This window comes from Lissotriton helveticus, chromosome 3_1 (assembly GCF_964261635.1).
Source record: "Lissotriton helveticus chromosome 3_1, aLisHel1.1, whole genome shotgun sequence".
NCBI classification, from domain to species: domain Eukaryota; kingdom Metazoa; phylum Chordata; class Amphibia; order Caudata; family Salamandridae; genus Lissotriton; species Lissotriton helveticus.
In genome coordinates this window covers 850,851,666-850,878,120 of record NC_136061.1, presented here as the reverse complement: position 1 = coordinate 850,878,120, position 26,455 = coordinate 850,851,666, and the positions used below count along the sequence as shown (strand labels likewise).

General features: G+C 46.5%; 1 protein-coding gene across 1 annotated transcript in view; it reads right to left on the bottom strand.

Moving 5' to 3' along the window:
• The window catches only part of LOC144823032 (protein argonaute-3), a 1,185,091-nt gene that overhangs the window by 689,805 nt on the left and 468,831 nt on the right, over positions 1-26,455 (bottom strand). The window contains exon 5 of the mRNA XM_078681169.1: positions 22,224-22,360. Within this exon, the coding sequence (XP_078537295.1) occupies positions 22,224-22,360 (137 nt within the window). The remainder of the gene's footprint in view (positions 1-22,223; positions 22,361-26,455) is intronic.

Below are 26,455 nucleotides of genomic sequence, written 5' to 3'. Positions count from 1 at the left end.
TAAAACACAATAAAATGAAGCAAAAACTCACGGATTCCACCCCCCGTCAGGCTCTCTCTTCACAAAACCAAAAAAGTGAAATGTTATCCAAACATAATGCCGATTCAGTGAACACCTGCTCAAAATTCATAATCCACTCCAGTGCTATTGGAACAGGAATGGTTCAGAAAACCCCGGGAGCAGTTAAAGTTCAGCGGCCACACTGATCCGATATTACTGTTCACGTGAAGGTGTTCCGTCCATGAATCCATTCCAGGTCTTCCTTTCTCCTCTGTCTCCATGGTGCTCGACCCTTTATTATAATCTTTGAGAAATCCAAATATGGGGGTAACTCCAATGGGGACGATGGATTTGCAAAGCACAGAAAGTATCTGTGTGAGAGTGCACGTACACAAAAGCGTGCTGTGAGGCCCACAAAGCATGGGGACGATGGATTTGCAAAGCACAGAAAGTATCTGTGTGAGAGTGCACGTACACAAAAGCGTGCTGTGAGGCCCACAAAGCACTAATAGCTGCATTAAAAAGAATAATGTGCACGAGGCGCATGCCTTAAGGGGCCTAGACAGGAAAACAACTAGATGAGTTCGGACAGCATGGGAGGAAGCATGCCGGGGGGATCTGGAATTGGCTGCTAAAATGTGGGACAATTATTTGTTCTGGAAAATAATTGCCAATGGGAGTGGCAAAGGCGCAATCTTGCAAGCCTAGTAATATTGTTTCTGTGTTCAGGGGCGTAACAAAGGGCCCCTGCAGCCCCTGTGGGGCAGAGGGGTCTCTCATCACATTCTGTAAGAGGGGGCCGTCATCTTGCGCTACGCCATTTACTGGGCACTGCTGTCCTGAGGCAGAGAAGTGCAAAACGTACTTATAATAGTATTACTTTATTATTTTGAAGTTTTTACACTTGTTAACAATGTCTGAGCATAGGTTGCACCTCATTAATGCAAGCTCCGCTCTACAATATAGTAATAAATAATAGAAAGGTGACCAATAAACCTTTTCCCCGCCCCCTGGTTCCCCTGCCCCCTGGCTGTGCTTGCTTCCCTGCCCCCTGGCTGTGCTTGCTTCCCTGCCCCCTGGCTGTGCTTGCTTCCCTGCCCCCTGGCTGTGCTTGCTTCCCTGCCCCCTCGCTGTGCTCTGGGTGTGTGTCAGTCACATCTTGGATCAGCCACAGGAGTATTTTTGTTTCATCTTCTGTATGAGGGACTATTAGATTAAACTATTGACATTGTAAATGACAATGCCATTTATTTATCTGTTTTCAAAACCAACACATAAATAAACAATTTGTCATTTACAATGCTAATAACTCTAACTTTGGCAAAGGCAAAACCTTTGCATTGTAAATGCTTGTTCTGTGGTGCTACGCAGACATGAGATAAGTGTTTTACTCTTCCCCGCATGAGTTTTTGTCAGCTGTTAGTTGATTACCCTAGCAGTCGCAGGACCGCTTTCTGCCTCCCGCCCCTGCTATGGCGTTCTTTCTATGCTATTCTCAAACACTTTAAATGATTTTTACAGTGTTTATTGATACGTGCATGTGCCGTTTTATTTTTCCCTCAGGTTTTGTATCGGCACAAAGCCTTGGGGGGTGTTTTTCCGGCTTACGACCGGAGCTGGAGCGGTCGCTATTTCTTTGTGTTTCTTGTTTGGGGCTGAGTGAGCATTTGTCCTCACGGCCCGCATGCCCGACTGGGCCTATGCGGGACTGTGTTGTTTCCCTGCAGCGGGGCGCGGTCTTCCCCTCCGGTCGTGGCAGTGCTTTTCCACAGTGCGTCAGCGCCTCTATGGGCAGCGGTGAGCGGAATTCGAACAGAGTGGGAGTGCGCGCATTCCACCCACCGTTGCCTGTAGCCTCTCATTCCTTGGAGATGTACGCCCTCAGACGAGGGTCTGTAGAGCACAGCTCTTGCCCTAATTGATGCTCGGATCGTGTTCCGAGTAGGTGTGAGTGTGTTGTATTGACGCATGTGAAGGGTGTATTTTTTGGTAGCGTTTGCTTGGGCAGTTTGCCATAGCAGACTGAATTAGGGCCTGTAGGGACACTGTCCCAGGGAGTTTATACATCTGTTTATAACATCAAGCAGTAAGCTTGTTAATTTCTCTAAAGCACAGTGGTGTCGCTGTCACTTGCACCTCTCGTTTTCTCAGTGCGGCAGTGCAGTTTTTTATCTGCTGGTCCCCAGCGCTTTATTAGGCAGCATATTGCTGTGGAGGTGTCACAGGCACAGTAGTGTGGCAAGCCCAGTGCAGGAGTCTAATTACTCGTGATCATGTCTCAACATGCAGACATGCAGTGGGAGGAGGATCCTCTAGCCCAGCTACCCTGGGATGAGGAGTTTTATGACGCGGTCGACGCGTCTATCTATAGGGTAGTAGAGGAGGCCATGGGCCCTATGGAAACTCGTTTGACCCAGAAGCTAGAACAGCTATGCGCTAGGTGGGCCCCACAAGCACCTAATGTTCCTACCACACCCACTGTTCCCAATACAGCTTAGGTGGCAAATGATACGGACCCCGTGCCAGCGAAACATCCCAAAGTGGACGGGCGCCGATCAGGACGCATTCGAGCATTTACGGGACGCCTTTTTGGCTACAAACCCAGCCCAGTCGCCTCCTGTAGACCCGTCCCCTTCACCTATTCCTGCTAGTCCTCCCAGTCCATCCCAGGGGCTTGGGGACGATACCCAGGCAGACACGGATAACGAACCTGGACCTTCGAGGCCTGTGCGACAGACAGCGTCAACAGACTCCTTGGAGACTCAGGGGCCTTGTACGGATCCAACAAGCTGGATCCTGAGTTGTTGATGCACCCCCGGTCCTCTGAGTGGACCCCTTCGGCGAAGGTGGCCGGATAAATGGCAGTTAGGATCCGCACCCCTATGGGCAAGGAAGCCTGTAGCCGTCTGCGCTCCGAGTGCCCACGCCCCTCTCTTGATGGGAAGGTCGCGCAGACCCCGGGTTAGATCCCAGAATGGCAACCTTTCTTGCGAAATTTATTAAAGACCCCAAGAAAGGGATAGGTCGTTCCTGGAGGGCATGCCAGGATAAGCTGTTGGATGCCCTCGGCCCCCTCACCATGATTTTAGACATGGTGAAAGACGCCAAGAGTTCAGGGGCCCTGATTTCTCCAGAAGCCCTCTCAGGTTGGGCTCAGCGCGCGGTGGTGTTCCTAGGGCACGCCAATTGTGCGTTATCCAGTGAACGCAGGCGGTCCTTTTTAATCACAGTTGACCCAAAGTTGGGAGATTTGGCTGAGTCCGAAGCAGGAGTGATGGCCCAGAGAGGTTTGTTTGGGGAACCATTTAAGGAACTGGGCAAATTTGTGAACACGTTCACATCGCTTGATAAAGCCCCGACTTCTCCTCGCTGTTCCATGGGGCGGGTCGAGGAAGGGGTCACTTGACCGGCCATGCTCCCCAGAACTCCAAGGGGAAAGGCTCCAGGCAAGGGCAGTTCTAGACCCAGTCACGCCACAAACATTTCTACCCTTCACGAGTGAAGCATTCCAGAGGTCGTGGGTTCAGTGGAGGAGAAAATTCCTCTAACACAGGTAAGTATTTCAACCGATTCTCTGGTGCGAGTGGGTGGCGATTGGCTGAGTTTCTGATTGTGTGGGAGACAGTCACGTCAGATGCTTGGGTGTTACAAACGGTCCAGGGTTTTCAGATACAGTTTTGCGGCGAGCCCAAGCAGACGTTCCCGCGTGTCCCATTTGTTTTTCAAGTCAGGAAGAGGAGTTAGAAAACACAGAAGTCTCCGCACTCTTAAACAAAGGGGATATATGTTGCACCATCTTGCAGCCGCAAGGTTTTGTCAGCAACATGTTCGTAGTGGACAAGACGGATGAGGGACAACGCCCGGTCCTAAACCTCTGCGATTTCAACGAATGGCTGGTATACCGCCATTTCAAGATGGAGGGCATTCACCTCTTAAAGGACGTTCAGCGTCCAGCGGACTGGATGGACCAATTGGATTTAAGGGATGCCTACTTGGCCATTCCTATTTTTCCACCGCACAGGAAGTTTCTTCAGTTTCTGTGGCGAAATCAGGTGTATCAGTTCACCACACTTCCTGACGGGCTCTCCTCCGCTCCTTGGTGTTTCACGAAGGTGCTCAAACCGGTAGTGGAACTCCTGTGGGCGCGAAGGACCAGGCTAATTGTGTATTTAGACGACATGCTTTTGTTGGCTCACAACCCACGGGTGCTTCAGGACCAGTTGCAACAGGCAGTCAGTCTTTTAGAAGGTTTGGGGTTTGTTATAAACACCAAAAAATCACTGTTGGTTCCAGCCAAAATGGACAAAATGGGTCTGTTACATTACCGGGCTTTACAACGCCTCAAGGGGAAACATCTTCGCAAAGGACTCCCTTATTCCCATCCGGTGGGCCTGTCAGAGGAAGCACAACATGAGGTTCAGTGGTGGCTCTCTAACATGGAAGCCTGGAATGTGAGAGCAATTTTGGGCTCCACTCCAGACCTGGTAATCGAATCAGACGCCAGCGGGTCGGGATGGGGTGCCAGGTGTGGAAGATATTTCCACAGGAGGTTCATGGTTCCAGCAAGAGCAAGCCTTGCACATCGTTGTCTAGAGCTCCTGGCGGGCTCTTTTGCCGTGTGTTGCTGGACCAAGGAACGAATCCTGTCCTGTGTCCTACTAAAAATGGCCAATGTATCGGTGGTCCGATACATCAACCACCTAGGTGGCAATCGCTCCAGGGTGCTTCTGGATCTGGCAATAGACCTCTGGCAGTTTTGCCTTGAGCAACAAATTTCGCTTTCAGCGGAGTATCTTCCCAGTCGGGAGAATCTGGTGGCGGATTGGCAGTCGCATCATTTCAGAGATTACAGTCTCTGGAAATTACATCCGGACGTTTTATCTCTGGTGCAGGACTTTTGGGGTAATTTCTCCGTGGATCTTTTTGCCTCCAGACTGGATTATCAATTTCCTCAGTTTTTCAACTGTAGGCCAGACCCATTGGTGATAGCCACAGATGCCTTCCTGTAAGATTGGACACCAAAGCATCGCTATGCGTTCCCGTCCTTCGCAATGATCATCCGGGTGACTGTTCACATCAGGCGGCAGCAAGCGAGTGTTGTTCTCATCACGCTCATGTGGAGGTCCCAAGTTTGGTTTCTAGTTCTTCTGGAACTTTCTTGGGATTTTCCAATACGACTCCCCCACTTTAAAGAGCTTCTTCTCAATCTGGACCACCTTCCTCATCAGATGGTGCTCGACGGGTCCCTGCGCCTCATGGCATAGAGGATTACAGGGGCAGATGGTCGCTCCCAGGCCTTTCATAGTACACTGAGCTGAGAACCTTTGTCCAAGGCGGGTAGTACCATTAAGCGGTATCGATCGGCCTGGCGACGATGGTGTGGTTGGTGTCTGCGATGGAGTTGTGATCCTGTGGGCTTGGACATAGTTCACATGCTGAATTTTTTGGCAAGTTTAGGCCAACAAGGCTTTGCCTAACGATCAGGGAAAACTTTTCGGTCTGCGCTTTCAGTGGGGCATGGTCCAAGGCAAACTGGTGGGATAACACCCTTTTGTTTGCAGGCTCCTAAGAGGTTTACGATTGTCACTTCCTCTGGAACCGCGGTACTCATAGTTGTGCAATGTGAATAGGGTGCTCAATCTGGTTTTATCCTGGCAGGCTAATGAGTACTTGTCAAGAAAGGAGCTGTCAGTGGCTGGCAATGGGCCTTTGTCTGGTTTCATGCAGGAGGGTTTCTAATTTGTGTACTCTCCGTAAACCACACAAGGCGGTATCCTCCCCTACGATAGCACGATGGGTGTATTGTGTGATGCAAGAACCAGGCATTAGTTTCCGCCAGTTTGGTGCTCATTCGGCTCAGGGAGGAATGGCTTCCAAGGCGTTTGCACTCAGAGTTTGTTTAGAGGATATTATGAATGCAGCAGATTGGTCCTCCAACTCCACCATTAAAACGTTTCAAGCTGATTATTCATATGGCACATTTGGTGGTAAATAAGCTTTGAAGTAGCATAATCCAAAGCCTCCGGTCCTGACATAGAATGAAAAATGTCCTAACTATCGTAACAGAAAGTTTCAATTCTATTAAGGACTCGGAGGCGCGGATTATTCCACCCACGGATCTCTACGAGACATCCCGCCCGTTGAGAGTAAGTACAGACCTTTTAGTTGTCATTAATTGTTTATGTGGATAATGCAGGTGTTATTCTATGAATTGGAGAATCAATAAGATGTTTTTTCTCTTGATACAGCATGTTTCTTGCCTGGTGACTTGTTAACTTCCATACCCTTCCTTGCAGGTTTTGTCTAAATTTGGTTTCTAGTCCTGATATTGTCCTTTTGTTCCAGGATCGGATACAGGGAAACAGGATGGCTAGAGACAATCTAATAGCGTACTTGCGCAAAGAAAGAGGAAGAGCAAGGGGTTGAGAAGGACTATATCGATGACCCAGCGCTTGGATTGGTTGTTGGACTGAGGGATATGATGTCCCTTCTTTCTTTTTTTTGTCAACCACTTTCCCGAGGGTGTTTGGGAAATGTAGTTTCAGTTTGAAGTTTTAAAATGTCTGCTATTGAAAATAAAGCAAAGAGAGAGAGAGCATAATCCTCGCCTTCGAGTCCTTAATAGAATTGAAACTTTCTGTTATGATAGCTAGGACATTTTTCATTCGTTTTCCTTTCCCGTACTCATTTCTTTCTTTCGTTTTCATCACTCTCTACATATCATATTCCTCTCCTTTTATTCATCCTCTTTCATAGTTTCACAAGCTTATTTCTATACCAACTTAGCCAGCCGAAAAGTAACGTGAGACAATATGGGACAATCGGGGGCAAACAGCACTAATTAAAGAACATTGGGTCAGTTACATTGGTCTCAAACCAATAAAAACACTGACAATGGCAATTGGACGCTTTGTGGAAATGTGTGCCAAATGAAGTATTTTAAGTCTATTTTGTTTGTTACTGTCTGTGTTTTCTGTGTTTACCGTCCTTCATACAAGTAAGTGTTATTTGCAATATTGGATTAGTCTCTCTTTCCTTTCTCCACCTTTACTCATTTCTTTCTTTCCCTTTCATCACTTTCTGCATGTCATAGTCCTCTCCCTTTATTCCCCTCCTTAATAGTTTCACAAGCGTATTTCTATTTAATTCCCACCCTTTCTCCAACTGTCCATAGGCCTTGCTCATCTGCAGCACCACTAGTAGCATAACCTCTGCCCCATGCCTTGAAAAAAATGTGATGCAGCTGAGGAAGGCCATCAAACTTGACCAAATATTGATAAACGAAAATCTGGGACATGTGGTCTTTCAAATTATGAACAGTGGTAGCTTCTGGAGTGCCTAAATGTGCTCTCATATTGTGTGATGCCTCTCCTGAGCGCCATCTCCTCTGAGTGACATCCGAAAGTGCAAGCAGTCTTAGGTGAGCTGATAGCACGTGATAAGAGGGACAGGAGAGTGCATCACTTCTGCCCAATGGCCATTAGCCACAAGGATTGTACATTATTCACTGGATCTGAGGGCAAGTCAAATTCTGCTCAGATCTGCACTCTGGAAACAAGGTTCACTGCCTGCAGAACTTCTAGTATTTTTGACCCAAGCCTGACACTGCAAGTTAGAGGGCACTGGAGAGATGGTACTATCTGGCCTGCATTTATCAGTGAAGTGAGTCAAAAGAAAACAGGAGACCCTAGTTCCATGTTTCTGATGCCACGTTACGTTGTAGCTGGAAATACAATCCACAGTGTATGGTGAATCGCAGATGCACCATCCATAAGATCGTTTGTAGACATTTGTCTACCATGTACTTTTCTGCAAATGCCCAAAGTAGACATCATTAACCACAAAACCAGGTGAGGCCTTCTTGAGCAACCATGTTGAGAGTTCAAGATAGATTCTCCTGGTTCGAACTGCAATTCAGGGAGCAGGGCCGGATCTCAAAATGTGTAATGTGGCACACTTTGAAAACCTTGCAAAAATCACCATTTTGCCAAATCCCTTCCGACAAGAGCTTTACATAATTTTGAATGCCTTCGGCAGTGATGCCCATGAGCAGAGTTCTTTGCCCAACAGCCGATACTGAGGATTTCCTTGGCGTGAACTAATCATTCTGTAAGCATTTTCAATGGAAGCATTTAGAGTCTGTTTTCCAAAAGATGTTCACGGTGAGCCACTTAGTGGGGGCTTCTCATCTCATGACTCACCACACCCACTGTCGGTGTGACTCTCCATTTACAAGTCATCTCTTACAGGACTCCGTAGTGTGAGTCCTAACTATGTAGTCCACCAAACAACGTTTGGAGGTCAGTTTGTTTTTAGAGAATTTAGATTAAACCAGTCACGTCAGATATCCTTGATTTGGTATTTGCTAGGGTCACTGAGCTCTTCTGAAGAGGGAAAACTCTGGGTTACAAGTGTAAGGCTTGTACAGAGGACTCATGATATTTGGGACATATCAGACTTCACAGGCATAAGAGAATAAACAGTAACTCTGGGTTACAAGTGTAAGGCTTGTACAGAGGACTCATGATATTTGGGACATATCAGACTTCACAGGCATAAGAGAATAAACAGAGTGTGGGGACCAACAACACAACTTTACAGGTACTGCAATGTTAGTGTCCTTCCCATTTTATCAGGATGCATGTTCCACCAGAACTTTCAGTGACTTCCCAAATCAGGAAGGTGGAGTAGTACTTCCAGGTCAAGGTGGGAAGACACATAATTTAACCCAGCGCAACTGTGAACATCTTGCTTGGCAACTTTTCGTTTTTTGGGGGGTTCATTCTGCTCATACCAGCATGCACCTGGCCTTCCCTTTGCATGTGTATTTGGTGTTTTTGTTGCTCCATGTGGTTTTCCCTTGTTGATATCCTACTTAAACTTTGCACCTCTATGCTTCAGATTACTGCAGCTACAACATGCTACTGGAGTTTATATTCATGCTGTGACGTCCTACCCGTAGCCTACAGTGGTGAGTTCTTTCAACCCTTTGGAATATACCTATTGTTAGACCTAGCATCCTTGCTATGGTTTTCCCTGACTTTTTGCCTCTGCCTCCTGTATTTCTACCTGTGTGCAGACTTCGTTTTTGCTGGTTTAGGTGCTCTGGGACATTTGCCAATGCTAATCAGCGCCAAAGTGCAAGTGCTCCCTGTGTAAATTGTAATAATGATTGGTTTTCAATGATTGGCATATCTGATTTACTGGTGAGGCCCTAGTAAAGTGCACTGTGTTTGCCCAGGGCCTGTAAATCAAATGCTACTAGTGGGCCTGCAAAAAGAACAATTGATGGACAGAATACTGAACTATGTCATACATTCACTGCAGTACAGAGATCTGGGCCTGAATCCATCGGTTTTTTTGCTCCCCCTGCCATTCCAGTTTGAACCTAGCCATATGCAAATCAGTCATGTGCCCAATGGAAACAGTCCAGCCCAAACTGCCAGGCCAGGTCCTCCCAGGACTAGAAACAAGCATCCTAAGACCAGTTTCAGGGTTTCACCCCTCATCAGCCGGGTAGCTACACTCCAGTGGTATGGAGAGCACAGGACCCACGTCTGGGCATACCCGTCCCACTCGGGGTGACCAATGCCAAAAGAACAATTGATAGAAAGAATGCAGAAAATGTCATATATTCACACCAGTACAGAGATCTGGACCTAAATCCATCGTTTTTTTACCTCCCCATGCCATTCCAGTTTGAACCCAGCCATATGCAAATCAGTCTAGACCCTGTGCCCAATGGGGCAAAGCAAACACAAGATGATGGACGGAGCACTAAAACTTTTCAGACACAGATGTGTGTTGAATCCATCATCGTTCTTTAGCTCACTTCCCCACCCCAGTTCAGACACAGCTATATGCAAATCAGTCTTGACCCTGTGCCTCATGGGAACACTGCAGCCCAAACTGCCAAGCCCTGTCTTCCCTGGACCGGAAACAAGCATCCTGGGACCGGTTTCGAGCTAACCGCCCACATCAGCCAGGCCAGCTTGAATCCAGTGGCAAAGTGAGCAAGGGACCCAAGCCTGGGCATACCCTGCCAGTTTAGGGTGAACAAAGCAAAGACAAGGAGATGATAGACGGAGTTCTGAAACTTTTCAGACACTCTCCCCCAGTCACAGATCTGGGTTGAATCCATCATCGTTCTTTAGCTCACTTTGCCACCCCAGTTCAGACACAGCTATATGCAAATTTGTCTTGAACCTATGTATATGTCTATGTGGGGATACTTATAGAGCACACTGCTACTTCAAGGAGTATCCTGGCGCTAAAGCTGAGTGGTAGGAGCATGGAAGACGGTTTAGGGGCAAGAGAAAAGCCAGGTTTTCAGTTTCGTTTGGAACAAGGGTGTGGATTTAATGCTTCTCAAACGGAGGGCATTTTGTTCCAGCAGAAGGGTCCAAAGAAGGAGAGAGCCTTACCTCCTGACCTAGTCTTTTGAAAATGGGGGACATTGGCCAGCAGCAGATTGGAGGAGCAAAGATTTCTACGTGGGGTATAGAAAGAAATCCTACGTATGAGATAGCCTGACCCTGTGCCTCATGGGAACAGTCCAGCCCAAACTGCCAAGCCAAGTCTTCCCTGGACTGGAAACAAGCATTCTGGGACCGGTTTCGGGCTAACAGCCCTCATCAGCCAGGCTAGCTTGAATCCAGTAGCAAAGTGAGCAAGGGACCCACATCTGGGCATACCCCACCAACTAAGGGTGAACAAAGGAGCCACCCCAGTTCAGACACAGCTATATGCAATGGGAACAGTCCAGCCCGTACTGCCAGGCCAGGTTCTCCCTGGACTGGAAACAAGCATCCAAGGCCCGGTTTCAGGGTTTCACCCCTCATCAGCCAGGATAGCTTGACTCCAGTGGCATAGAGAGAACAGAACCTGGAGCACTGGTTGTGCCACCCACACAAGTAGCCTTTCATATTTGTCTAAGACCTGCCACTGCAGTGTCTGCATGCACACTGTTGTAACTGCAATTATGACCTGACAAGTGCCTTCCTTTTTCTTACATGTAGGTCACCCCTAAGGTAGGCCCAAGGTACCCCCATGGTCAGGATACAGTGTGTGTTAAAAGTAGGCTATGTACTGGTGTGTTTTACATGTCCTGTAGTGAAATACTGTGTATTTTGTTTTTTACGATTGCGAGGACTAGCTCTCCTATAGGCTATCATTGGAGCTGCATGTAACATTTTACATGTGTCACTTTCATTTGGGAACAGCTACAGATTTGGAGTTTAGGCTCTCTGAACTCAGAATTTAATATCACACCTTTTATAAAGGTGGTTTTTAAATTGTGTGTTTGAAAATGGCAATTTAAGAAAGTGTGTGTTTTCTTGTTTAACCATCATGTGTGCCTCTGCCTGCTTTTGTATTCACCGTCTGGTTTTGGAGTGACAGGAGCTGGGGATGTACATTCACGCTAGACCATCCCAAGGAGGGGTTGAGGTGAGTCCAGCGTTTCCTGGGTGATTCATAGCCAGGCTGAATAGACATTTCTGCATTTATGGTTTAAATCTTTTATTGAGTTTTCAAGATAAGAAAAACATACAGACCACAGTTCCCGGTCAAACGTGATAGCATACGCTTTTGCCTTAATACCCCCATGGCATGCGGTGATAAATACATTGGCCATGTCATAAATGTAGGGGGCTAGCTGCGGGGAAACTCGGTCCATAACCCCTTCCCACCCCCCCCCCTCCTTTTCCACAACGTAAAATAATGAGTAAAGGAACATCCAGACACCCCTAACAGTAGGCCATAGGTCTAACATCAGCCCTTCTGCATTTAGAGTGGGGGGAGGAGTTTTCGCTAGTATCTGAATAGGCTGTGTCTGCTCTGTGCAATGCTGTCTCCACCTTCTGTAGTGAAGCTGGGCCAGGGAGGACAGAACTGGTTTTTACTGAGCTCAGATACTTTTGAAACAAAGACTACAAAGAGAAAATGGGGTATAAATATTAGACCTAAAACCCCAGAACTTTAGATTACTTCTGTGATCAAATGGAACCTCTGCCAAGGAAGAAGAGCTGTGAGGTGGAGTACTACCCCTTTGCTGTTTGTTGCTATGCTGGGTTGTCCTGCAGTTGCTGCTTCTGCTACGGCGAGGCCAAATACTTGATTTTGCTGTGAAACCTACTTGCTAAGAATCTCCAAGGGCTTGTATGTGCTTGCCTCATTTTCTGAAGTCTCAGAGACACAAAGACGTAACCTACATAATTCTTGAACTCCACTGCTGAGAGTTCTGACTTGCCTGAGGTTGCCTATTCCAGTTCTGCTCCCCTGGAGGTTGTTCCTGCGACAAAAATCTGTGAAGAACTAAAAAAACTGCAAAGTTAACGCATCGCTCTTCTTGCGGTTGTGTTATTCAACGATACACTGCCATGTGTCCGAAGAAATCGACATAGAGCCTGTCAGGAGCCTGAAATCCCTCAGCACGCCGAGTCCCATGTACCGATCTCCAAAGTATGAGATCACCGCACTGACTTCAACGCAGTCTCTGCTGTGCAGCTAAAAGAATCGATGAATCTTTGAACCACAGCTAAAGAAATTCGATGCAGCGCCTGTGTGACCGCCGCATCGACCTCCAGTGTGTCCGGATTTCCACACATCGCACCTGTGTGCCAATTGTCCATCAACACTTGGGCTGTAGTAAGTAATTGACGCATCACCTCCTCTCCAGTAAGGAACCGACACATCACCTCCCCTGCGTGGCAGTAAGGAACCTACGCATCACCTCCACTGAAGCAACAAATCAACGCATCACCTTCCCTGCGTGTAAGGAACCAATGCATCACCTTCCCTGTGCCTGTTTTTCTTGTGATTTTGATGCATTCCAGGTGCTTTGCATTTAAAGTGACACATCCATAATTTTCTATGGACAGAGCTGATTTGACCTTTTTAAAAGTCATATTTTGAGTTATGTATGTTGTAGTTTTGTCATTCTTGTCTAGTTTGGTTTAGATAAAGATACTTTATTTTTCTAAACTGGTGTGGTATTTACTTGTGATGTTTTCACTGTGTTACTGTGGGCTATATACACATGCTTTACACATTGCCTCTGTAGTTTAGCCTGACTGCTCTGTGCCAAGCTATCAGTGGGTGAGCATAGGCAAACTTAGGTGTGTGCTTTACTCATCCTGACTAGAAGGAAGGGTCCCTACTTGGACAGGGTGCATACTATTGCCAACTAGAGGACCCTACACACCTATAATAAGCGTTGTGATCAATGTCCACCTATCATAATATACTGTGTCTTACCATAGGTGGTGGACAACTACTAAGTCTGGGTTACAGTCCTATGGACTCCGCTGGGTCATTCCAAAGTTTATCCCTTCCCTTATCCTTCTTCCCCATTCCCTACAGAGTCTCATATATAGTGAATCTGCAGTGTTGCCAGCGCTCCCTGTCTTCCCTGGATTGAGGCCGGGATAGGCTCCGCCATCTCCAAATCAGCAACCGACCGGCCGGGCTTGGCTCCGCCGGCCGGTACACAACTCCCAGCAGCCTTTGGGGCTTGTGACGTCGTCGCCTGAAACGAGCGCGCCAGGAGGCGCTTAAAGCCGCGGCAGGGGCTGAGTCCCCTGTCTTCCTATTCTTCCTACCTGCAGTGTTGCCAGCGCTCCCTGTCTTCCCTGGATTGAGGCCGGGCTTGGCTCCGCCATCTCCAAATCAGCAACCGGCCGGGCTTGGCTCCGCCGGCCGGTACACAACTCCCAGCAGCCTTTGGGGCTTGTGACGTCGTCGCCTGAAACGAGCGCGCCAGGAGGCGCTTAAAGCCGCGGCAGGGGCTGAGTCCCCTGTCTTCCTATTCTTCCTACCTGCAGTGTTGCCAGCGCTCCCTGTCTTCCCTGGATTGAGGCCGGGCTTGGCTCTGCCATCTCCAAATCAGCAACCGACCGGCCGGGCTTGGCTCCGCCGGCCGGTACACAACTCCCAGCAGCCTTTGGGGCTTGTGACGTCGTCGCCTGAAACGAGCGCGCCAGGAGGCGCTTAAAGCCGCGGCAGGGGCTGAGTCCCCTGTCTTCCTATTCTTCCTACCTGCAGTGTTGCCAGCGCTCCCTGTCTTCCCTGGATTGAGGCCGGGCTTGGCTCCGCCATCTCCAAATCAGCAACCGACCGGCCGGGCTTGGCTCCGCCGGCCGGTACACAACTCCCAGCAGCCTTTGGGGCTTGTGACGTCGTCGCCTGAAACGAGCGCGCCAGGAGGCGCTTAAAGCCGCGGCAGGGGCTGAGTCCCCTGTCTTCCTATTCTTCCTACCTGCAGTGTTGCCAGCGCTCCCTGTCTTCCCTGGATTGAGGCCGGGCTTGGCTCCGCCATCTCCAAATCAGCAACCGACCGGCCGGGCTTGGCTCCGCCGGCCGGTACACAACTCCCAGCAGCCTTTGGGGCTTGTGACGTCGTCGCCTGAAACGAGCGCGCCAGGAGGCGCTTAAAGCCGCGGCAGAGCCTTCGTCCCGCGAGGACGCGCGCGGGACACGCCGGACGAAGCCCGGACAAAGGGCAGGCCGTCTGAGGCCGTCCGAGGTTGGACTAGGTTGGGTTGGGCCTGGGACCCTGCCCGAATTTTTTTTCGATCTGTTGCAGTATACTGCCCATTTTGGACGACATTGCCCAGGGTATCTATTATAACTGTTGTGCTTTATGAGAAACTATCTCGCTTTGAGTGTATTGTCCATTTGAACTATGCCTGCGAAAAAGCAAACTCCTGCTAATAACACCATAGATAACTATCTTGTTCAAGTTGTGGCAAGAATAAACAGCGACAGGAGATCCTCATTGGGATTAGACTCATCTAACCAATCTCCCTTCGTCGATATAGAGACTGAGGATCCTTTTGCACAACAATTTAGCAGTCCATCTGGTGAAATACATGATTCTCTCCATGATACAATTATCATCCAGCCTAGTGGCATTGTTGCTAGCACTGAAGATAATAGTGACAGTGAAGTTGTGACTGTGATATCCACTAACAAAGAGTCCCCAATCCCCATTGCAGCCCCTGTCCCAGCCCCGAGAATCACAGGGGATAAAACAAAGGTTACGTCAAAACGGGAGGGTCTAAGGTCAGCTAGAAATAAAGTTGCAACCCCACCAAGGAAATCACTAGAGGATGAGGAGGATGATTTGACTAGCGAGGCTTATGTTACTCTCTCTAATGCTCAATTTAATAAACTATTGACTATGATGGATACAAAACTCAAAGGTATAGTTAAACCTCTGGTCAGTAAAATAGACAAGCTAACCTCTGAGGTTAGTCGATTGGAAGGTTTACTAGTAAAAACTCTGGTGGAGGTAGGAAAACTCCCGGAAGTCGTTCATTCTAGGATAGAGCCATTAGTGAGTAAAACAGCCTCGGTAGAAAAAAGTGGATTTATCCCTATCCCTGCGCCAAATACATCAATGGCTGCTCAGATTAATTCCTTAGGTGGTGCCTCAGATGTTACACCCCCCGTTCCCATTTTTGGTGACTCTAACACTGGGAAAGGGACTTTTGAGCTTGTAGTTGAAGCCTCCCCATTGGTTCTCGTCCTTGCAAATGTTCCTCCACTAGCTCAAGGAGAACATGAATCAACATCATCTTTAATAAATAAATCCTTATCGTGGCTCACTAACAACATGGTAATTTCTCCCTGGGGAAAGCAGCAACTCTCTGAAGAGCTTGTAAATGCGAGAAGGGTTCAGTGGATCGGTGACAGGGTCAAAAAGTTTAAGGGGGAGTGTGCTGTTCTCCACTTTTCAGACCCTGGGGTTTTGCCAAACATCTTGCCCAACATCTTACCTCCACAGCGAAGAGCAACTTCAATTGTTCCACTGACTTTGGACTTTTTCTACCCTAGGAAGGGAAGTGGACCGAATTCCAGTATTTTAAGAACAAAATGGAATGCTGTGACTAAAAGAGGCAGGATGGATGTTGGCTCTACTGAGTGGGGATTGGGTTTGCAAAATAGATTCTCTGCTCTCTCAAACCTGGATGCCTGTGACTGACAACCATTTAACCATAATTCTATGTTGCAAATGTCCTGTGATGCATGTACCACTGGGGAGACCAGTTATCCAGTTGAAGCTCGATCTAAGAGGGCCCTTTCTGAGGTTACAGTTGGACCAACTAAAGAAAATGTAAACTGCAATGACATTGTTGATACGGTGTTGAATGGGTTTGTTTCTAGTCCCAATTCTGTCATGGAAACCGATACGGGGAATTTATTGTCTTGGAATGTGGCTGGGCTATGTTCCAAGTTGGATTGTGTAGACTGGTTTGGATTTATAAGCAAGTACGATATTTGCGTTTTTCAAGAGTCTTGGGCCTGTGACCCTGTTTTTGCTTTGGGGTACTTAAATTTTTACGTTCCAGCCACCAAGGGCCCAAAAGGGCGCCCGATGGGGGGCCTCACTATATGGGTCAGGCAGTCCCTAAAGGTTGTAGTAAAAAGTGTGGAGCTTGACCAAAAAGATATCCAGCTCATTAGACTCACTGAGTGATCTACCCATCTCCATTGACATCTATAACATATATGTTAGAGGAGGAAATACAGGAAAATCTGAGGTTCTCTTGAGCCTGTATAATCTTCTAGAGATACATTCGGCAAGGAAGAATATAATAATTGCAGGCGACTTAAATCGTACGTTTGAACCTCTGATCACTGGTGAGGCCTTACTGGGTGAAGAGGAAGACAAGCAATGGGATATTCCCACATTAGATACTACTCCAGTAACTCGCTGGACTGCGGATATATTAGGTATAAATGCAATGTGCCTTGAACACGGGCTAAGAGCTCTGAATGGTCGTACTAAGTCAGATAGAGTTCCAGCCATGACTTTCAATAATGGGAGAAACAAAAGCTGCATTGATTATGTCATCTGTAGCATGTCTATATGGTCATCTGTTAGTGATATGGTAGTAACAGAAAGGATAGAGAGCGACCATAACCCTTTATGCGTTTCTCACAAATGGTGGCTGTCTGAAGTCATTGTATCTATCCCCCGTGACGATCTTTTACCACCGTTGATTACACCAACAAATGACATGCGCAGGTTGAGGTGGTCAGGTGTCAGGACAGATCAGCAGGTCCTAGAAAAAATAGGAGCCGCGACTGACAAGGCTATCGAGGCCTTGGAGTGCGTGGCTGGGATCTCTTTGGGCCATGACGATACAACCAAAGCACATGTGACTCTCTTTAATGAAATTAAATGTTATTTTCTAAAACCCGTAAATAGAAAGAGGGTATGTGCTTAAAGAGCTGCTAAGTGGTATAATCATGGTTGCAAGGTTGCACGAACCAACTTGGGAGCCGCGATCAAGAACAATAATTTGGGGGAGATTCGATTTGCTAGGAAGCACTATAAAAACTGTATTGCTAAGGCGAAAAGAGATTGGGACGAAGCCCATTGGAACAAGCTGAAATGTGCAAGTGATCGTAAACACTCTAGATTATTTTGGCACATTGTCAAATGGGGTCACGAAAGGTCTGAAGAAGCAAGTAATAACAATGTCCCACATGACGCTTGGGTCAAATTCTTCAGTGAACAGTACTCTACTGGGGATCAATCTGTAAATAGTATTTGCCCTACCTATTTGTTTGCAGAATACAACATCTTCGCACAGAGTGTAGTATTGTCTGCCCTTAAAACTGTACATAGTGGCCGAGCTCCTGGCATTGATGGGGTCCCAGCGGATGTTTTTCTAAATGACACTGGAAGGTGGAGTAAATACATTTACCTACTAATAAACAACATTGCCAAGGGTGCAGAAATCCCGGTATCATGGCGGGGTGCTGTAATCATCCCTGTATATAAAAAGGGAGATCGTGCCCAACCTTGTAATTACCGCCCAATCAGCTTAATTGATACTGTTCAAAAAATTGTGGGGCGAGTGATTATAAACAGTTTGCTTGATTGGGCGGAGGACCACAATATTTTATCTCCTTTTCAGGCTGGGTTCCGCAGGGCAACTAGCACTGTGGACCAGGTCTTCCGCTTTCAACTGATCCAGTGGAGGACCGTGGTGCTGGGTGGAGGCAGTCTCTATGCAGCATTTGTTGATCTGCGGGCTGCATTCGACCTGGTACCACGGGCAAAATTGTGGGAAGTGCTTGCGGCTCTGGGGGTTCCAGGGGCCTTGCTGACCTTGATCATGAGATTGCATGAAGGTACTTATGCCAAAATTCAATGGGGTGGGTACGGAAATGATACTGTCGAATTTCCTGTTGAGCGCGGGGTTGGACAAGGATGCTCAATGGCACCAACATTGTTTACCCTTTTTATTAATGGCATTGTCCCCCGCATGCAATCAAAGGTTGTGGATGCTCCCTCTCTCGCAGGTGTAAAAGTTCCTATTTTAATGTTTGCCGATGACACCTTAATTTTATCTAAATCCCCAAGTGGTCTGCAAAAAGCATTGGCAATATTTGATAAGTTTTGTGGCGATCACGGTCTGGAGGTGAATGCTTCTAAGACAAAACTCATGGTTTTTAATCCTCATAGAAATTTTAAATCCAAAATTACCATGAGTGGACGCAACCTAGAAGTTGTAAAATCCTTTACATATCTGGGGATCCTTATCTCCAATGATAATAGATGGAACCAACATCTAAATATTGCAGTATTAAGACATAAGCAACTAGCTGGTACCATCATAAAGGAGCATAGGAAATCGCTGACCAAACCGATTAAACCACCCTTGATCATATATGAGGCAAAAGCAATTGGGTCAGCATTGTATGGGGCTGAGTTGTGGGGGCAAGAAAACCTGCAGGAGCTCCAAACATCTGAGAACAACTTCCTAAGGAAACTTACAGGCACCCCACAGAGCAGCCCGCTTTTGCCTCTGAGATACGAGCTTGGCAGGAGAGAAATCTCGGAAATGGGTAAACTACGACCGATTTTATATTGGCGTAGGCTTTGGACTACACCTGAGCTCTCCCACTACGCGGATGGGTTTGTTGATGTCATTAAAGCGGATCGTTTTAACAAAATTAGATGGTTTAAATCACTAAAATTAGCATTATGTGAACTAGGACTAAATGAACTATGGTCTGATCCAGCTGGGTCATCATTCCCCTCTACGTCAATCCTAAAAAATATATTTTGGGAACGGGTTGCAAATAAGAGTTTGCTCAGTATTAACAACGGGTCCATGACTACCACCTTTCTCGAGGTTAAACTGTTCCCTACATATGAAATGTATTGGGACTACATATCGAAACCCATGGATAGGAAACTGTTTTTTCAACTAAGGGCTGGCTCTCTCCCTCTCCGCAATTTAACATCTAAGTGGAGAGAAGGAGGACCAGCTACTTGCCCAGTTTGTGGGGAAGGAAATGAAACACTTGGTCATTTTTTGTTCTCCTGCCATGTATATTCTGCTCCAAGGCGAGTTTGGTTGGCACCTATGAGTAGGAACTTGGGTACTAAAAGTAGTATGGTAGCTTTGCGTATTGTTAGATCTACTTCTTTGACCTGGATTATAATTGCGACTGCAAAGTACCTGGGGTGGGCGTGGGTAATTAGGCAGAGATTGCTAGTAGGGTAACTACTCTCTGCCTAGTTGATCAGAGACTGCTAGATTATCTATTCTCTGTATTGGCTCACTTTATGTGTCATTTCGGATTGAAATTTCATTGATTTTTAGCATTGATATTGTATCTGTTTTTAACCTGATTCTTAACAGTAATGAACTTTACACCTGTGATTATGCAAATTCTGCTGAATTATAATTGTTTTTTACTGTGATATGTGCTTATGTCAAATATGACCTCTGTAATTTAATTGTTTTTTATTACGTGTTTGTATGTCTGCTTTTAAGAGTAACACTCGAATAAAGCACTTTTGAATTAGTGAATGTGCTACTAGGTACTTGTATTCCAACTCACAAGGAGGCATGGGGTCAGCATCCATACCAAAGAGTCCTGAAAACTAGCAACAGTAACTGAAGCACTTAGGGCCTCATTTGAACTTTCTCACATTTCCTGCTAAATGTTCCTGTAGAAATGTGCCAGAGCTGACAGCCTCTTGACTGGAGTATAAAACTCAAGCTGGACAACTAATTGGAAATATAAATCCCACAGTGAGGGTCAGTCTCCACATTTAGGGCCAGATGTAGGTAATCTCAATTTACCTATTCTTAAATACCAAATCATACCGATTCGGTATTTAAGAATAGGTAAATGGGATGTAGGTAATTTTTCGTTAAAAATTACCGAATCTGTAAGTTTCAGTAATTTCCGAATCGGTATTTACCAATTCGGTATTTGCCAATCATTCCTATGGGCCTGAAGGCCCATAGGAATGAATGGCAATTACCGAATCGGTAAATACCGATTCGGTAAAAGGGGGAAAACATTGAAGGGTGGCAGGGTGTCACTTTGACACCCTGTTGCACCCCTCAATTGTGTATGGGTGCACATGTGGCACACATACATGCCCTAAGGGCATGTATGTTTGCCACATCGCACTGTTGGAAAAGCAAAAAAAATGCTTTTTCAAAGGTTGTCATTATTTACCACCAACTTGTAGTTGGTGGTAAATAACGAATCCTTAACTGAGGAATGCACCAACTTGAGTGCTCCATACATCCTGGATTTGGTAATTTACCGAATCGGTATGTTAAGAATTCGGTATTTTACCAAATCCTTAAATTACTGATTCGGTAAAATAACGAATCCTAAAAAAAATGCCACCTACATCTAAAAGCCCAATACCGGTCGGTAACGGCCGAAATTTGTTAATTTCGGCCGGTATTGGGGGACCTACATCTGGCCCTTTTTTAAGCCACCAGAGACCACTGAACTTCCAAAGTTAAACAGAGGCCTTAAATGCCCAATGCATGGATTCCACGGATCAGCTAACTGTTGGATGTTTTGAAGATGATGAATTTGGGACTCTGCTAACTAAATCTAGAACTTCCATCATTCAGTCTATTTAAATAATCACCGACTAATTACATTTAGCCTGTGGGTGTTCTGGAGAGCATATAAGTAGATCATCTGACATCATCCCCACATTACTGATTTTTCCCCACAATACTCTAACTTTTTATTCAATAAGTTAACAATGTTACAGCAAACACCAGAGCACACTACAATATTTAATCTGATTCAGCATAATCACTAGCGTTATAGTATCAGTTTGCCTAAATGTTACCTTCACCATCCGCAGCCTCCTGGCTGGTGCTAATATTACAATACCCGAAACAGATGCACTTGCTCGCAGAACCAATTAGAGAAGAATTAAACAGACTCCCTGACAACTGGATGTGGTGAATGCTTCAACTAGTTTTTTACAGGCTTTCTGGGGTTTATTTGTACTCTCCCTCCAGAAGCTTCAAGCAGCTGTGCCAATCGGTGCTGTTCTTATGTGTGACTACAAAGGTCTCTGGGTCTGGTGGTTTAGTGGACTAATGCATCCACTCTAGTGGCCTGGTTCGACCTGATGACCACAGGTTCAAATCCCGGCTGGTCTACTCTGCCTTTCATCCGTCTGTGATCGATAAAATTAGTACAATTGAGTTGCAGAACATTAAACATCTGTTATTCAGCGCCAAAATGCCCTTGATTGAACATGCGCTTTACAAATACACAAGTTATGTTACTCCTTGTGAACCAGGCTAGAAGCTGTACGGGTGACATTTGCAAGTTTACTTGAATGATATATGAGACTTGCACAATGGAAGAAGATTTCTCAACAGATGAACAAACCAAATCATTGACCATTTGCAAACTTGAGTGTACACTCATAATGTGCATAAGAAACTGTTTGATTAATGTACAGAATGCATTGTAAGCACCACAAAAAACTCATATGAAAAAGTATGCTAAAAGGTTTGTAATGAAAGAACGCACTTTTTGTAGCTGGTATTATCAAGATATTGGCAACAAGTATTTCTGGATCATTAAGTAATTCAAATTAAATTATCAACATGTAGAGGCGAGGTTTGTTATGTAAGATGTCAAATACTTATCAGATTCTTTGACTGAAAATATACTAGTCCATGGATACGCTTGAGTTAAGTGATAAGCTTGACTGCCCAACGTATTTAGGCCCACAAAAGGCATGCACAGGGGCATTTTAATTTTACTAAACTGATACCGCTAACACTGTGGAAACCAGTGCCCAACCCAACAAGAGGGGACAGCAGAAGAAGTAACAATGGGGCACACAAAAACTGTACTTCTCCATCAGGTGATTTTGAAGAACATACTAATTGAAAACATATCATAAGACTTACCATCGATATTAAGCATCATTTTCCACATGGCAGGTCGAACAGATTGGTGGAATCCAAACCAGACCTCTCTACCTCCCCCCAAAGGGTGGTCATAGCCCTCCGGAGCAGAGAAAAAAGAACGTCCCACAGGGGTATATCTAGAACGAAAAAAAGGACCAGTGACTTACTTAAAGCATGAGTTCTTGCTAAAATTACTTCTATGTACAGATTGCTGACGTGGTCAGGATCCTCCACATCACCAAACGGAGGACTCAGAAGTCACAGTTAATACATTTGTAGAAAACTATAGATGGGTGATGCGCAACTAGATTTTTTTACAACTTAACTTTATAATCTTCACCTGCCAATATGGCTACCTCTACCTTTAGAGTGAGCGTAAGGGATACTAGTAACTAGGTCTATGCCCCAAATGGCATGCAGGTAATCTGCGGGTGAAGTAATAGAGATACCTACATTAAAAGCTAGTTACTGGCTAATCGCTGACATGTTTTTTTCTCCCCAGAACGATAACGTCTTGGGAATAGTTTAGGAGAAGGAGATGGAGATGATCCTAGTCAAAAATGAAGAAGAGAAATGTTGGAGCACAAATTCCCCACTGCAGGTAACCACCTCTTAGTAAGTACGTGAGCACAATTGGTTACAGAAAAATCTATCCGAGACCAACCCTGGTTCATGGTTACGTCAAACACCACTTCAGAAATTTAGTAAGAACATGTTTTTTAATTAAAGTTGCTTTTCAATGGCGATTACCCAATGGTTTGAGACTACTCCAAAGCAAATGCTGCATAGTTTTTGGCTCAGCGACTGCAGTAAATAGTTAAAATCAGAATTCAAATTATGTACTCCACTGGAGAAGAAGGGATGTCAGGATTCAGAAACAGAATCTTAACATGTTGCTTGTTGTGTATACAGACTAGCCTATTTCAGCTATCTAGCACCCCGAAGTGAAGCATATGCAAAGAAGTCTGTGGGTGAATGTCAATTAAGTATACATGTACATTTAAATCACACCACAACCCAAAACTTTCAAAGCAACAGTAAGGACGCTTCTAGCTACTCACAAATTGTGAAAATAACAGGTTCTAGGAAAAATGTTCTGTGATAAGTAGCGTGCCAAACTTATCATGGGCAGTTACAACCATCCAGTGAATACAGGCAAGTACACTCACAGATATCTTGCCAACTTCATCATATCAAAGCAAGGTTTTGCTCAAAGCAATTCAATCATGGGTACACTTTGCTTTTAGCTTAATTCACAGAGAAATGGAGGTTATCCAATTAGAAGGAAAGTAGACACCTCCAGGTTCCAAAGATTTTTTTTAATACCACACACTTGCTGCCTGTTACATATACACTATTCAAGGAGAGGTCCCTGTAGTACAAAGGCAGGCAGCCCAGGATGCGTAGAACCTAGAGCAATGTTGGTTTATATTGGTAATTAATAGCTGTGGCAGACAAATTCTGAGAAAGCGCGCCTGCATCTAAAACGAAACGGAACGATTCCTGATTCTTTGTCTGGCCTGACTTCTGTCATGCGACTGTGGAACGTAGACGGCGCCTTCGAGGACAAGGGTGCAGAAGCTTTTCTGATTAACCAGCAAACTTATTTGGAACAAAAAGACACAGGTGTACACATCCGAGATCAAAGCTAAAGAATTCTTGGAGACCAAGAGCCCATAATTGCATGTTACTACCCAGATTCACAGGCATAGCTATAGCTTGAGGGGCGGCTGAGGTAACATGGTGTAAGGGGGAATCAGACTGTTAAATCAATTGAATTGATGTATTGCTGACATTAATTAGGGTATATATATTGTATGTAGCTGACCACCAAAACTATTTGGGCGTTCTTAGTAAGTCAGAGGTACCTCCAAGACACAATATGCTCGAGAATATTGCGGTAATGTGGCAGCTGTGTACGAATGAACATTTCCAATAGCAGCATCTACAATATCAAACTTCACCCATAAGCAAAAAGTTTAAAAGGCACTTGCAGCACGTATATTGACACCAAATGTTACTGCATCCCCGGAATCAAAAATAACCTCTGTCTTTGAAGCAGTTTGTTGCGTGGGGCAAATAGCGCTGTGTGGGCGGCAGCAGGGGGACACGTTGACTTTACCCCCTAACGGACAAGGAGAACCGCGCCAGCAGCCCAGGGGAGGACTCCACGGACCAGGAGCCCCCGGGAACAGCACACCTGTGGGCGAGTTGACGGCCCCGCCTACCGCCTACAGCCTCCTCTTAGCTTCTCGCGCCCCGCTTCGTGGGAGCCGCTCGAGGAAGCAGTTTGTTGCGTGGGGCAAATAGCCTCCTCTTAGCTTCTCGCGGCCCCCGCTTTGCCCCGCCCCCACCTTCTATATAAGTAGTTATAGTTTCCCCTACGTGGGACGCGGGCGAACGCCGGGCGAAGCCCGAGGCGCGGGCGGGACCGTCTGTGGCCGTCCGGGGCAGGAGGAGGCAGAGCAGGGCCACCTCCCTTGATACATAATTAAAAGGTAATGTGTTTTCCCTATTGTTTAATTCTGTGTACGAATACATCGCCAATGGAGAAGAGGAAAAGCGTGGAAGACATGACCGAAGGGTCGAATGGCATTCATAGGGGTGGAAAGAAACGAAGAAAAATAAAGCAAACCCCCCCTAAGAAACCTATATCACATGCAGGGGGAAACTGTGTCATGGATCGGATTGACGAGCTAATCGTAGAATGTGAGGAACTTTTGACTGCGAAATCCCCAACTTGTGGGAAGAACTGTGGGGGTGGAAACAATCCGCATACTAATGATGGGTTAGGGGGTAAGAGGAATGTAACTGTAATTCCGGAAATGTTCATGAACAAATCCAAAACGGTTGGTACCATAAATTCTGAAGATTTGTGATGGGGAAAGTACACGTGAAACTTCGGGTAACGAGCAAGCACAGAATACTTTTCCCTCGTCCCCCCTTCAGCCTAAGTCGCCAGCTTTGCCGTGTAAAAATAGGTTTACAGTTTTGGCGCAAACAGATATTTGTGACACTAATCCTCCTTAACACGCTCCTCAGGGTGACACCTGTTTACGCGGGAGTGATTCCCAGCGGCAAGCTACTTCTAGCATCTCTGCCCAAATAGAGTCAGCCACTTCTCCACTATCTTTAGTAGTTAAACAGCTGTGTATTCTGATTGAGGCTATGCAAACTAAGTCAGACCATCTGACAAGGAGCGCACAGCTGACAGGAGCGTTACTGCGCTCGCTGAGAAGCTTTTTTAATTAATTTTCTTTCTTTTAGGTCTTCAGACCCTCGCTCACCATCTCCCCTCACTTGCACTTAAATTGTAATATCACCGCCGTTTGGCGGGTCCGGTGCCTGGGGTGGCGGCCATCTTGGTTTGGGGTAGAGGCAGTAGATCGGACAGCGCTTCATTGCGCATGCGCCAGCGGGGGAACGCCTATTTAAGGCGAGTCCCCGGTCTTCCTCCCCCTGACAAGGAGCGCACAGCTGACAGGAGCGTTACTGCGCTCGCTGAGAAGCTTTTTTAATTAATTTTCTTTCTTTTAGGTCTTCAGACCCTCGCTCACCATCTCCCCTCACTTGCACTTAAATTGTAATATCACCGCCGTTTGGCAGGTCCGGTGCCTGGGGTGGCGGCCATCTTGGTTTGGGGTAGAGGCAGTAGATCGGACAGCGCTTCATTGCGCATGCGCCAGCGGGGGAACGCCTATTTAAGGCGAGTCCCCGGTCTTCCTCCCCCTGACAAGGAGCGCACAGCTGACAGGAGCGTTACTGCGCTCGCTGAGAAGCTTTTTTAATTAATTTTCTTTCTTTTAGGTCTTCAGACCCTCGCTCACCATCTCCCCTCACTTGCACTTAAATTGTAATATCACCGCCGTTTGGCGGGTCCGGTGCCTGGGGTGGCGGCCATCTTGGTTTGGGGTAGAGGCAGTAGATCGGACAGCGCTTCATTGCGCATGCGCTAGCGGGGGAACGCCTATTTATAGCTCCTCCCCTAGCGTAGCGGATCGCGTAGCGGACGCGCCTTCGCGTGGCCGGAGTCGTGCCAGAGTCCTGCCCGTCTGCGCCCGTCCGCGCTAGGGACGTGCGGGACGCTGCGGTTGCCGGGCTGCGACTAGTATTCCATCGTACTTCGTCGCAATGCTGACATATACTAGAGAGAGTCTATATTCCATCGGTCAGGTGAGCCATAGATGTAATCGTCCGCCTGTCCCTCCGCTCTGTGGCCCATACCGCTGCCC